Source organism: Perna viridis, chromosome 9, assembly GCF_037379345.1.
Source record: "Perna viridis isolate PV_CMFRI_1.1 ecotype Kerala chromosome 9, ASM3737934v1, whole genome shotgun sequence".
NCBI classification, from domain to species: Eukaryota; Metazoa; Mollusca; class Bivalvia; order Mytilida; family Mytilidae; genus Perna; species Perna viridis.
In genome coordinates this window covers 14,262,930-14,276,409 of record NC_142453.1, presented here as the reverse complement: position 1 = coordinate 14,276,409, position 13,480 = coordinate 14,262,930, and the positions used below count along the sequence as shown (strand labels likewise).

At 32.0% G+C, this 13,480-nt stretch overlaps 1 protein-coding gene across 4 annotated transcripts in view; it reads right to left on the bottom strand.

The window, feature by feature from the left end:
• Positions 1–3,882: 3,882 nt before the first annotated feature.
• Positions 3,883–13,480, bottom strand: part of LOC148606881 (putative clathrin heavy chain 1) — a 46,970-nt gene continuing 37,372 nt past the window's right edge. For all 4 annotated transcript variants that reach the window (XM_088545041.1, XM_088545043.1, XM_088545042.1 and 1 more), the window contains exons 6-9: positions 11,873–12,037; positions 10,867–10,983; positions 9,065–9,238; positions 3,883–8,408 (exon numbers count right to left, since the gene is read on the bottom strand). In XM_088545041.1, coding sequence (XP_088401167.1) covers positions 8,304–8,408; positions 9,065–9,238; positions 10,867–10,983; positions 11,873–12,037 — 561 coding nt within the window. In that variant the 3' untranslated portion in view covers positions 3,883–8,303. The remainder of the gene's footprint in view (positions 8,409–9,064; positions 9,239–10,866; positions 10,984–11,872; positions 12,038–13,480) is intronic.

Genomic DNA, 13,480 nt, shown 5'->3' with positions numbered 1-13,480 from the left:
TCAAAGAGTACTGCAGCTTTTGATCTTCTTCAGTTTCTCTTTTACATGCCTGATTTTTCTTGTTTTTATAAAGATCTTCAAGATTCATAAACTTGTTTCAGCTTGTACATGTACTTGAAAGTCCTATATTTTCATTTAAATGGTTTTAAGTTTAAATGGTTTTAAGATTGAAGTCATCACCACAGAAATTTCATGGTTGTCATCATGAACTAGTGGATTGTTATGGTGTATCCATCTGCACCATGAAAACTGATTTGTTCAAATTGTCATAGTTTTCTTCTCCTCTTTTGTCTACCCCGGACAACTTTTTATGAGCAACTTGACGGGTGTTTCTAGAAAAACAGGATGCTTACCCTACTGGTGCACCTGGTTCATGCTCCCAGTTTTTAGTGGAGTCCCAGTTGCTCATTTGCTTTGTTAATATGCATGTATTATTTTAGTTATTTTGTGTTCTATGTTGTGTTTGTCTGTTTTCCATGTCTGGTTTTTGTCCTTGGATTACATTCTTCTGATTTCCACTAGAATCATGGTTGCCTTGATTACTCTTTGTAATAATTAAGTTGTAATACAACTACAACTCCAACCTAATTAGAGATTTAAAATAAATCTTACATCAATAGAAATGAACAATTCACTAGTGTTTCATGGTCATTTGTGGAAGCATTGTGTTATAGTCCTAAAATGGAAAATTCTTCATTTTTTATGATCTAGGATCTATACTTTAAAATGGAAGTGTTTTTTAGGTTATTGTGGGAAGTGTATGATTCACAGATGGAGGGAAGGATGCGCATACAATAATTACCCATAATATGTTCCATCTTGAAGAAAGGCGTATTAAAGAGTAATCAAGGGAATCCTGATTCAAGTAGTAATAAAATATATATTCCAAGGATAAAGACTAAATAGGGAAAACAGGCTCAACAAAGAACATAAAATAAAATAAAATAAAATGAACAACACATGCAAAAGTAAATGAGCAACCCAGACACCACTAAAAACTGAGAGCATGCACCAGATTCTCCACACAAGTAAGGCAAGCATAGGTTGACTTCATAGTTTCTGTAGTGTCTATATCCTAAGTTCTCGAGGGTAGATGCAATGTATAAAATCCCCAAAACTAAGATTGTAGTGTGAACTGAAATCTTAAGGATCTGGCTAAACAATGTCCCTTGTTTTGGATAAGATCAGCTTCTTTAAATTTAGCCTCATAAGAGTGAATGAATAGGTCAGTGAGTAGTGGAGCACAATTTTTTCCCATTGGAATGCCGACAATGTTGAAAAACATGCTTTTGAGGTTAGAGTATGGAGAAGAGAAGTAAAAAGAGTCGAAAAATCAAAGGCCAAATATTATCATATTCCAATATTAATCTACCATTTAGGGTTTTCACAGGTTCTAGAAGTGCGAAACAAGTTACTTTTTTATACCCCGGCTTGAAAAGTGGAAGGTATAAGTAATCACTGTGTCTGTTTGTCCATTTGTCCGATCCCCAGTTCTAATCCACATTTCCTCAAGGAAACTGCTGAATGGAATTTGATGAAACCTTAAAATTCTTCATTACATGATTCCATTGTGCACCTTCTGTTTTATTTTTCCATCTGAATCACTTTTGGTGTTTTCTGATGCAAAACATGGACTTTTTCATTTGTCATCCAAAGATGGCTATCTTTTAATCTACAACTCTTCTGAACATGTGAAACTTTAAAAAATTCTTTATTACATGATGCCATTGTGCACCTTCTATTTTGTTTTCCATCTGAATGCCTTCAATCACTATGAGGTTCCTTATATGTTTTCTGTAGGAATGGGTATAGAGGTATTGCCAAGTGAGCTTTGATCGTAGTTTTTTCTAGTTTTACTTTTAAGGACAATGCTAATAAGGATACTCTTTGCAAAATTGACTCAATGCAGTGTTTTGTAGGCCTAATCAAAAGGATTTCGTCATGGATTACAAGCTTCTTCCTATATTTTAAGGTTTTCAAGAAAATAGCTTAAAACTGCAAAAAGAGGCTCCCAGGAGCCTGAATCGCTTACCTGGTTCAATTTGGCTTTTCAAGGGCAATAAATTAAACAAGAACTTGTCCAACAATTTTGATTCAAGAAGACTTTGGTAGGACTTATAAGGAACATTTCATCAATTGAATGTGTCTTTCTATCTATTATAGTTTACAAGATATTTGCTGAAAACTGTAAAAAAAAAAAACAAAAAAAAAAATCCCCTCATTTTTTCCCTTTCAAGGGCAATAACTCTTACAAGGAGTCGTCTGACAACTTTTATGCATTAAGATTTTTGTAGTCCAAATAATAAGGATCATTTCGGCTATTGAAAGAATTTAGCTAAACAGATATATGTGAAAAACTACTGCCTTACCGCTATGTTCTATTTTTAGTAACAGCCGCCATGTTTTTTGACAGATCAAAACTCCCCACATCAGTTCTATGCAGGATACCTACAAGAACACTCTTACCAAGTTTGGTTCCAATTGGTCAAGTAGTGTCGGAGGAGAAGAGTTTTTAAAAATTGTTAACAATGACAGATGATGACAACCGATGCCAAGTGATGGCAATAGCTCACATGGCCTTTGGCAAGGTGAGCGAAAGTAATTTTTTCTTCCAAGGTGAATAACTCTAAGCACCAAAAGGATATGTCAAAAAGGAAACAACCCCACCTGGATGAAAAAGGTCAATTATTCTTGTACACATAAAATAATTGACATTTTTCTTCCTGGTGGGGTTGTTTTCTCTTAGACATATTCACCATATCTATTCATGTTGTATTGAAATGTGGGAGATCTCCCAGATACCTATTTTTCTGAGGTTAACATAATAAACAAATACTGTGTTTACCGATAATAGTGTATGTTTCATCATAGAAAATTCTAGTCATGGTAAGCTTACTGTGTCCAAAGGTCATTTGTCATCTCTGTGTTAAATTGCCAATTTCTAAATGTATGTAAAAATATAAGAGACACTGAAACAAAAATGTTATCTTACTTCCTAGATGCTAGTTCTACAAAAATCTTTGTATGACAACTCCTAATATCTTGAATACCACAACATAGAAAAAAAACTTAATTCCAATTGACGAATTGATCTCTATAATAAGGCCTGCAATTATCTGTAAGGTGACTCCTTGTAATACAGATAACTCCTTGTAAGAGTTATTCACCTTGGAAGAAAAAAAGCCAGGGAGCAACCACTGATTTTTTAGGGAGGGAGGCTAGGATTAAATTACGGAAAAAAGGCAGGATGGTAGCATATGATAAAAAAGAATTCAGGATGACCCATTGGGTAAAAAGGGTAGGATGTGTTTTTGTAAACACTTCAATATTATATAATGCTGATTACTATTTGAATTATTTGTCATATTTGTATATATATTACGAAAATAAATCCAGGACAGGCTGGAATCAAAAATATAAAGAATATAAAGTCAGAATAGTCTTAACACCAAAAAAAAAAATAAAAAATAAATAAATATCCAGGATGAAAATTTTGATCCTAGCCCCACCCCCATAAAAATCAAATGGTACTTAAAACATTATTTTGTTGTATTTTCAATTTTTTTTTAAAATAGATAACTGCTGATATAGTTAACAGAAATTCTGGATGAAATAGCAAAATAATACACTTAAAAGGTGATCCCAGATTTAAAAACAGTATTGTTTTGACAATAATTAATGTATTAGACAGACAAACAGTTCATCTTCATACTTTTTTTTAAGTCTCAACATTTTGAATAACAAACTTTTTAACAGAAGCTCAAGATTTTCAAGTTTAATTCAGCTATACACAAATATCTGTATAGTATACACATGGTATACTACCAGACTTTTCTTTATTTTTTTTCTATATTTGTTTTTATTTCATAATGAAATCCAGGCTTCATGTTTCAGTAACATTAACTTTATTTCAAAAACAAAATAACAATTCAATCTATTTTAGCATGCAAGAATACAAACAATATGAAAAATAAACAGGACCTATTCCAAAGAAAGATCAGACAGGCTTATATATAATAAAACATTCCATAGCACTATATTAAATAGATACAAAATTAATGATAATGTTGCAAGGATGATATCAGTCAAGGGGTGGTAAACAAAGCAATATGAAAAAGGCCATGTATTAATCTATCAATCACCTATTTTTACACCAGCATAAGATCATTTTAAAAAAAATTGTTGATTGTTAACCTGATCAATGTTTTTACAAAAATGTGAATGACTCCTTAAAGGAGTGGCTGTCTTTCTTCTTAAAACAAATATATAATTTTTAGTTTGATATGAGATTTTCCTGCATGTTCTATTTATAGCTATAGTGGCCATTTATATGAAGGATCCAATTTTGAATGATAATTGTGGAAGAAAAATACACAATGTCAGTTTCACTTGTCTCCAAGGAAAACAATTTTTATGACATGTAAATAGATGGTTGAGGTGGACTCATTAAAATAGACAAAACAAATTTTAACATGGTTTTGATACGATCAAATATTGTATGTCTGGTGTAAATAGTAGTAAAACGTAACCATTGAATGATAAAGAGAAGTTGTGTTGCTCAGGTTTGATGACCTCATATTTTGGTTAAATTATTACCTTTTTTCATGTACATCTACAAGCCTGCCAAAATTTCATGAGGCAATACATGAAGTTTGGCAAATTTGAAAGATCCAAGGACAAAAAACAATATCTCAAAGAAAAATGCCACAAAATCCACTCTAAAATATGTGTCTCATGTGGATTGTGTGTGAGTTGACAGTACTTTACCTTAATTGCTATAATTACTTCAAGTGTATTAGAACAGTTGTAATGGTATCATCCCCGCATGAAATCATATTCAATGTAGAAAAAAAGGATATCACATTCTGAGCAAATCAAATCTGTTCTTAAAACATGAAGACATGTAAAAGTTTCCTAAAAATCTATCAAGCAGTGTTAAGAGGACTTTTAACCAACAAAATGAGAATTTGTCAAAACTTTTTAAGTTAGATTATCTTTCAATGCATTCAACTATATCTTCCTTTACATACTTCTACATCTATAAATGAAGCCTGATCTTTCTACCACTGTAAGTTTGGTTGACATCTCACATGCTTTCAAGAGATGTGGACAGACAGACAGACAGGATTATATGGAAATTTAATTTTCATAAATGACCTTCCCCCTCCCAAAAAATAATATATATATATCCCACTCTGTTGAAGCAAGAATGGTAATAAACACTTCCATCCATGCTATGAGTCAATTGGTATTTATTATAAATATTTTAAAAGATTAAATGGTGGGTAAAAGCAACAATAAAACACAGGGCATTTCCTTATTAAAAAAAAAACAAAACATCTCTATAAATTACTCATTTTATATAACATTTATATATGACTTAATCATAAAAAGATAAAATTCAGATCAAGTATTCATCAAATCAGTTTCTTAGTAAACAAGCTTTTACTAAACTATTAAGTTTCAGTCTCTGTAAGAATGTGGCAGTGGAAGAAACATGGTACAGAAAAAACACCCCATTTTGAAAGTTAAATTTGACTATTTGCACCATCATAATCTAGGGAGAAACAAGATTTTCAAGATCACTTTGGTTAATTGGGTCATAATTTCATTGAAATGCACTGAAAATGAAGATTTCAAGAGCAGATTTAAGAATTCTGCCAAAAAACCTAATTTAGCTAACATTCTATGGAAAAATGTCTGTACAAATCCAGTGATGCAGATATCAGATAATGGTCTTTTCAAATAGGGAGAGCATTCTTGATGTTTATATTGTCAGATCAGTGGGTTTTGGACATGCATGTTTCCGATTTTTCACATTTTACCTGATTCATACAAGTACTTGCTCTTATAAAGGCCATGAATATCTTCCCAACATCACAATAATTTGACAAAAAAGAATTTCTAGCTAAGACATCGACTTGGTGAGTTGGTTGTACCATCTATTTAAGTATTCAGCAATTTTAGCAAACAAAGATTTATACACATACGACTTACAATGTAACTATAATGCCCCCAATCCTTTATACCAAAATTCGTGATATTGCACAAATGTTTCCATATAATACAAGAAAATAATAAATTAAGTATAAATGAACTTTTAATAAACCATTAAATTTTCTGTAAATGTAAGAATATGTGTACACAGAATAAAGAGGTATGTTCCCGGTATATCAAATTCAATCTTAAAAGTCATTTTTCATATTAATTACATATTTGTATGACGAAAACTTAACGACATGCTGTGATAACTATATATATATCAAACCAAGGTTTCAAGCTTATTTTACGCAGTAATCCATCATTTTACTACAAAAACATATTGTTTTCATCGTCATCATGATGAGTCCAAAGTTACCTCTGCTTCAATACTAACTAATTTCCTTTCATGATTACATAATTCCACTGCATTAAAGCAGTCCAGGATAATCCTGAAGGCAAGTCAGATGACATTGATTTAGATCTTCATTTCCTAAACAGCTTTTATAAACCTGATTTAAAAACCAAATTTTAGGTCATTATAAACACAATTTACAGCACAAAAATTACTAGTCCATTCATATGTTTGAAAATTACTAATGCTGCATAAATGTCCAAGCAAGTAGCTTTAAATTAAGCAGTAACTTACCTGATTTCAGGTACTTCCAGCCCCCCAAAAATATGCACAAAAAAGTCTTGTGTCTGATTTTCCTTAAAGTAGGGATTGGTAATTAAACTTCAACTGCATAATGAACAACAATCAAAATATAAATAATTATAGCTAAATATCAACACATGTACTGATCATCTACTACATGTTTTATAACTTTAATATTTATAAATACAAAAAGTTCTTACAAAGTATGTACATTTTGTACCTGCTCTTTATATCGACTGAAGTTTATGTTACATTTCAACCATAAAAGCAATATACATTTAGCACAGAAAAATCATACCATAAAATGTACAGCTCACCCTGTTTAAAACTATTGTTGGTAAAACTATTACAATACAAAATGTTATACATTTTTTTTAAACAAGACTAATTACAAACTAGGTAGACCAAACCAAACAAAGTCTTAGGATTTCAAACGATACCATTAAGTATAAACATGCAATAGCACCATTTTAAAATTATATATAGGTAAGTAAAAGTGATTTTCTTGACTTGACAGGTTTGAAAATCATTAAAATTAAAACACTCTTTTCAATTTCACTTCCTTTGTTACTTGATATTTTTCTCTTAATCAAAAATTATAATTGAAACTAATAATTAATATTCAGTAAATAGAAAATACCTCTTTTTAACATAGCTATTTTTTTTTTTAAATATTTTACAAATATTCATTAAACACCTACTTACTTTCTAACTTGAGACATTGAAATTTATGAGACTGAAATGTATAAACAACAAAACAACAATGCCATAAACTATACGCTAAACAATACAATAAATAAATAACCAGTACATTAAAAATGCATCAAAAATAGGCTTAATTCTTTGCATCAATAGTTAAGCAAGAAAGTCCTGATGTGGCAAGAATGCAAGTAAAATGTTTCACAAGGTACAGCTTGATACAATCCCCAAGGATAGAACTCTGAACAGTTTGAGCTAGAATAGACACACATCTCAAGCTTGACACAGCTTTGATTGTAATTAGATATTTATCACAGGATAAAAATTTGACCAGAATTGAAGTGTCCCTTTTCAGCTGCTACTTTCTAAATGCTTTCAGTCACAACCTCCAAAATCAACACCAAACTTCCTTTGTGGGTATGGCACCTGTTGTACAATTACTAATAGTCATTATGTTGTCTTGAAAACAGAAAAAAACTTGTTTCCGGCAGCTTTTTGGTCCCTTATTCATAATTTTTTTTTTAAATTTTAACCCTCTTAATCAAAGTCTGACCTTTGTGGAAAAGAATATTGTGGAACAATATTATAGACATCCATATGCTTTTACTAGAGTTATATAATTAAATTCTATGAAATGCTTGTTTTTGCTCCTCTCTATTCCCTAATTATATTTATAACAGTTTGGGTCATAACCCCCCAAAATTAATATCAACCATTCTCTTGTAGTTTGGGACCTTGTTATAAATTTAAAAAAAAATCAACCAGCTAATATTCAAGAAATCGCACGAAATTCAAGTTTCTATGGGTGAAGACACTGTTGCTGACAATGCCACAGCATTATATAGTAATTTTTTTATGGTTGTACAAAATAAATTACAGTGTAATCACAAGTGAATTCTAGGGCAATAAATGGTGAATATTTGCAAGGAAAAGCTTATTTAAAGATCTAACAGAACAAAGAGTTTATTTAACATGAGATTGCCTTTTCAAGTCTGTCTGCCTGATTTGTTTTCTTTACTTTGTCTCTTACATGTGACACAAGCCCATCCTTTTTTATACTAAGGGTTAGAACCTGCAAAAAAAGATAGAAAAAAGATTATGTTACATCTATAAATGAATGAAAGTATGTTCTTTTTAAAAGATGTGCCCAATCCATTCAACAATCAATCTACCCATAGTCAGCAAATAAAACCATCACCATTAAGCAGACAATCTACATATTATCAGGTAACAAAACCATCATCATTTCACAGGCAATTTACATATAACCAGGTAACAAAACCATCATCATTTCACAGGCAACTTATCTATAGCCAGGTAACAAATCCATCATTTCACAGGAAATTTACCTATAGCCAGGTAACAAAACCATCCTCATTTCACAGGCAACTTACCTATAGCTAGGTAACAAAACCATCATCACTTCACAAGCAATTTACCAATGTCAATTTTGCCTAAGTACAAATTGCTTGTGCCCTGGTTCAAACATTGTGTAATACATCCTACTTCATGAGTAATGTCAACTATGATGAGTCTTTGAAATATTAGTTAATGATCACATACATTGGAAAATCACTTCCATGCACTGATATGGGGCATCTTCCACGTAATTTGCCATTTCATGAAGAATGAAAACTTATGATGTGGTAAAAGAAGATGAAAATCCTGCAACCTGCTACAGTTTCTTTGGAAAAAATATGGATTGCTACAGTTTCTATAATTACTCACCTGTCCTCCCCTATTTACTCCCATAATGCCTTGAGTATCTGTGTTAAGAGTAGATGTAAACATAATGAAATTGGAGATTTTGTTACAGCAAAGACATGCTGCAGTCTCCATATCACAGAGGTAGAGGTAGCCATATTTCGTTATCATAAACAATAACCCATATTTCATTGAGACCTGAAAATATGAATTTGTACATTATAATATGATAAACTATTTGTGTGAAAATATTGAAAGGGGAAGCCAATGGCTTAGCAAAGGCCAAATCAATATGTAAGCCTTTCACAGCACAAAACATGATGAAGAGCCTGAATCATTCATCTGTTCATTAGCAATAAATTTAAAAAGGAGTTGTTCAACATTTTTGACTAAGAAAGTTTTTGGTAGGACTTATCATAAGGATCATTGCAGCAATTGAAATTTTCTTTCTATCTACCATATCTTTTCAAAATATTGGCTGAACACTTCGAGAAACAAAACAAACAAAAAAACCAAAAAAAAAAACAACTCATTATCCACCTTTCAAGGGCAATAACTCTTACACGGAGTTGTCTGACAACTTTGATCTCTGGAGACTTTTGTAGGCCTTATAATAAAAATCATTCCAGCAATTGAAAGAATTTGGCTAAACTTAACAGTTTTGGAGATATATGCGAAAAACTACTGTCCTATTTTTGGTAATGGTGGCCATGTTTTTACATCAGTTCTATGCAGGATACCCCAAGGAACATTCAAACCAAGCTTGGTTCCAGGTAGTCAAGTGATGGCAATAGCTCACATGGCCTTTGGCCAGGTGAGCAAAATAGGGGAGGGCTTTATTTAACTTGGTTTTTATCACAAGTATGTTGAAGCCTTGGCTTCTTGAAATACATAGAAGCTATGCCACCAGATTGTGTGGATATGTTCACAAAGTATAAAATATCAACCCAAAAAAATTGAAATTTTCATTATTCACAAGTTACATGTGAGCTTTAATTGATAAAATTATTATTGAGATTTTTGCAAGTGATGCAAGAAAACTGAGTTAAAAACAAAAGGCTCCCAGGAGCCTAAATCACTCCCCTAGTTAAATTTTGCCTTCCAAGGACAATAAATTCAACAAGATGCTATCCAACAGTTTTGATTCAAGAAGACTTTGGCAGGTTTTATCATAAGGATAATTTCAGCAACTGGAAGAATTTGGCTAAACCTAATGGTTTTGGAGATATATGCAAAAAACCAATGTCTGACCCCTATATTCTATTTTAGCAACAGTGGCCATGTTTTTTGACAGATCAAAAATCTCCACATCAGTTCTATGTACGATATCCCAAGTAACATTCATACCAAGTTTGGTTCCGATTGGTGAAGTAGTGTCAGAGGAGATGAGTTTTGGAAAATTGTTAATGACAAAGATGGACAACGACGCCTACGGCACTAAGTGATGGCAATAGCTCACTTGGATTCGACCAGGTGAGCTAATAAAGCAAAATTAATAAATGAAGCCAAATTTCACGAGTCTATGAATGACTACATATACCATAATGATACTTACTTTGACAGCAGCCTATACCATTATAGGACCAAAAATATTGTGGTCAAATAAAAACAGTTCAATTTGATTAGATATGATCTTTCGAACTGGTTGGTGTTTCTTGAGCAACGCATATTGTTTTAAATAAATTTTATGAAGCCAGAAAGTAATATAATTTACAGAAAGTGACACAGTAAAATAAACATACATGAAGCAAGACCATAATATAAATTTATATGAAGCAAGATGGTAATATGAACTTAAATGAAGCCAGATGGTAGTATAAACTTACATGAAGTGAGACGGTAAAGTCATACATCTCAGCACCATCATAATATTGCACATGATCATAATTATTTCTAGGAGCAAAATTGCCATGCTTGTAAGGACCTAGCTCAATCACATGAACCTGTAGAAGAACAACAATATTGACAACAAAGTCTTTACCTATAATAATAATTTACATTTCAATAGTAATATAAATAACTGTAAAGATAATATAAATTTGTAAATGCAGCTAAAGCAATCATGTAATTTCCTTTCCACTTGAATTTCATTAAATTGTCATCTTGATCTCAACAGTATAAATCATTAAGGGCAAAAACCAATAGAAAGAGTAATCAAGGGAACCAAGATTCTAGCAGAAATTAATATAATGTAATCCAGGGACAAAGACCAGACATGGAAACAAACAAACACAACAAAGAACTTAAAATGACCAAAACAACACATGTCAATGAGCAACTCGGACACCACTAAAAACTGGAAGCATGGACCAGGTGCACCAGTAGGGTAAGTGCCCTCTACCTTTATAGAAACACCTTCCAAGTTGGTCATAAAAAGTCAAGTCTGAGGTAGACGAAAGAGGAAAGTAAAACTATGACACGTTGAACAGATCAGTTTTCATGGTGCAGATGGATACACTGTAACAATCCACAAGTTCATGATGACAACCATAAAACATCTGTAGTGATGACTTCAACCTTGTAGCAACATAATCATGTTCCAGAAGCCTAATTGTAAGAAATCTATGGCAATACAAAGTTTGCATAGTAACAGCAAGTTCTGGCATAATGTATGAATTGTGATATGAAAACTCCATACACAGGGGCTGAAGGGATGTTGCCACAGATGAAAAGAAAGTTGACAATACGGAATGAAAAGTCATCACATTTGACGTATAGTATAGAAGTCATTGTATATTACTGAACAACAATAATGCGTTACATTTTTTGTTCAATTCCTTAATTATCCTTTTTTTCATATCTTCATATTTATAAGATCTACAGAAGAGTTACCTTGCCTACATCCACAGCATCCCTAGTGGAAGCACACATGACAGTGGATGGTAAAGGGTTGTCATCATACTGGTAATTAGTAAAACAAACAGCATGAGCTGGGATACACTGTGTTATGTCCTCATCTACATAGTATAACTGTGTGAATCCAGAGATTTTTTCTTCCTACAATCATTTCATTTACAATTATAAAAAGGAAGGTTTATGATGATGTGCTTAAGTATAACAATTTTTCAGTTCTATGATTCAATGGAAACTAGGCGCTGAGAATTTTTGGTCTGAGAACTTGCATATAATATCGCTCTAGGTCAAACAATGCAGCATAAATGGTCAGCCTGTGGTAAAACAATAATGAAATGGAGTCTCCATGATTTATTTCAATTCTAATAGGACAATAATGGTATTTTTTTACATTTTTGTGACCTATTACGCTCACCTCAGATGCACCATATTTGTCCATATATTTTGGTGGATTTATTGCTTAAATGTAATTAAGCATTTATACATAGACAGATGTAATATATGTTATCGGAAAAAGGTGTAATTTAACTGAAAAAATGTATCCGGAACGTTTCAGTCCCCTGCTGTATTAGGTTCTCACCTCAGCATCAGAAGGCTGATTTTCAAAATACCTTATTTCGCACAAACTTTTGGAACTAAAATTGCAAAAGAATGAATCGAAAAGGGTCTTATTATTTTTACCTTTTTTCCACCTACTCCATGCATGCTTTCATCTTGTGGTAGTATCTAAGTGTCTGATATTTTATAACAAATAGTATTTGGCTGTTAGTTTTGGGAAGGCACCCCTGATTTGTACTAAAACTCAGTAATATTTTTTTTCAGTATGTTACCATGGCTACTGGATTTTATAACAATAATCACTAAATTACTTATAAATGACTTGAACCTTCACATATCAAGGATTTAAAAAATATGCACTTTTTAAGAAAAAACACTTGAAATTTCTGTGTGGACTGCCTCAAAACAGTTTTATTTCAACAAAATGAGACCAAATTTTCAGAAATGACCTAACTGTATTGTACTACTTCACTCTAAAACATAATGTTGATATATTTAGTAAATATGAATTTGATGTTCATTCACGATACTGATACACATCGGAATGTTACCTGTATTTGTTTACATGATTAAAGTAATTACACACACAAAAGCCACGCCCAATTAGTCGATTGCTGCTCATATGGCAATCAAAAATCGACCACAGTTGTGGTTGCAAAGCCTGTTAAGGACGTCATATTAGAAATATAAAGTTTTTTATACATGCTGTATAAAACATTGATTTATGGAAAAATAAATGCTCTGTATGACACCGCTTTCTACATTTTCCTTAACAAAAAATTAAAATCTTCTTGAAATATCATAATATTTGGAGTTGAACAACAAAAAAAATCCCCTTTGACTTAAAAACATTTAACTTAAATAAATAGAAGCAAATTTCATTCCTATTAATTTACTAATAAACAGCTTCACAGAATGCAGCATGATACCACTCCAGTGGTCGAACCCTGAATGGTTGGGGACACAATATAAGTTTTTGACACATTTAAGCATATTCATAATGGACATAAAAAAAGGTTTGGACACTAA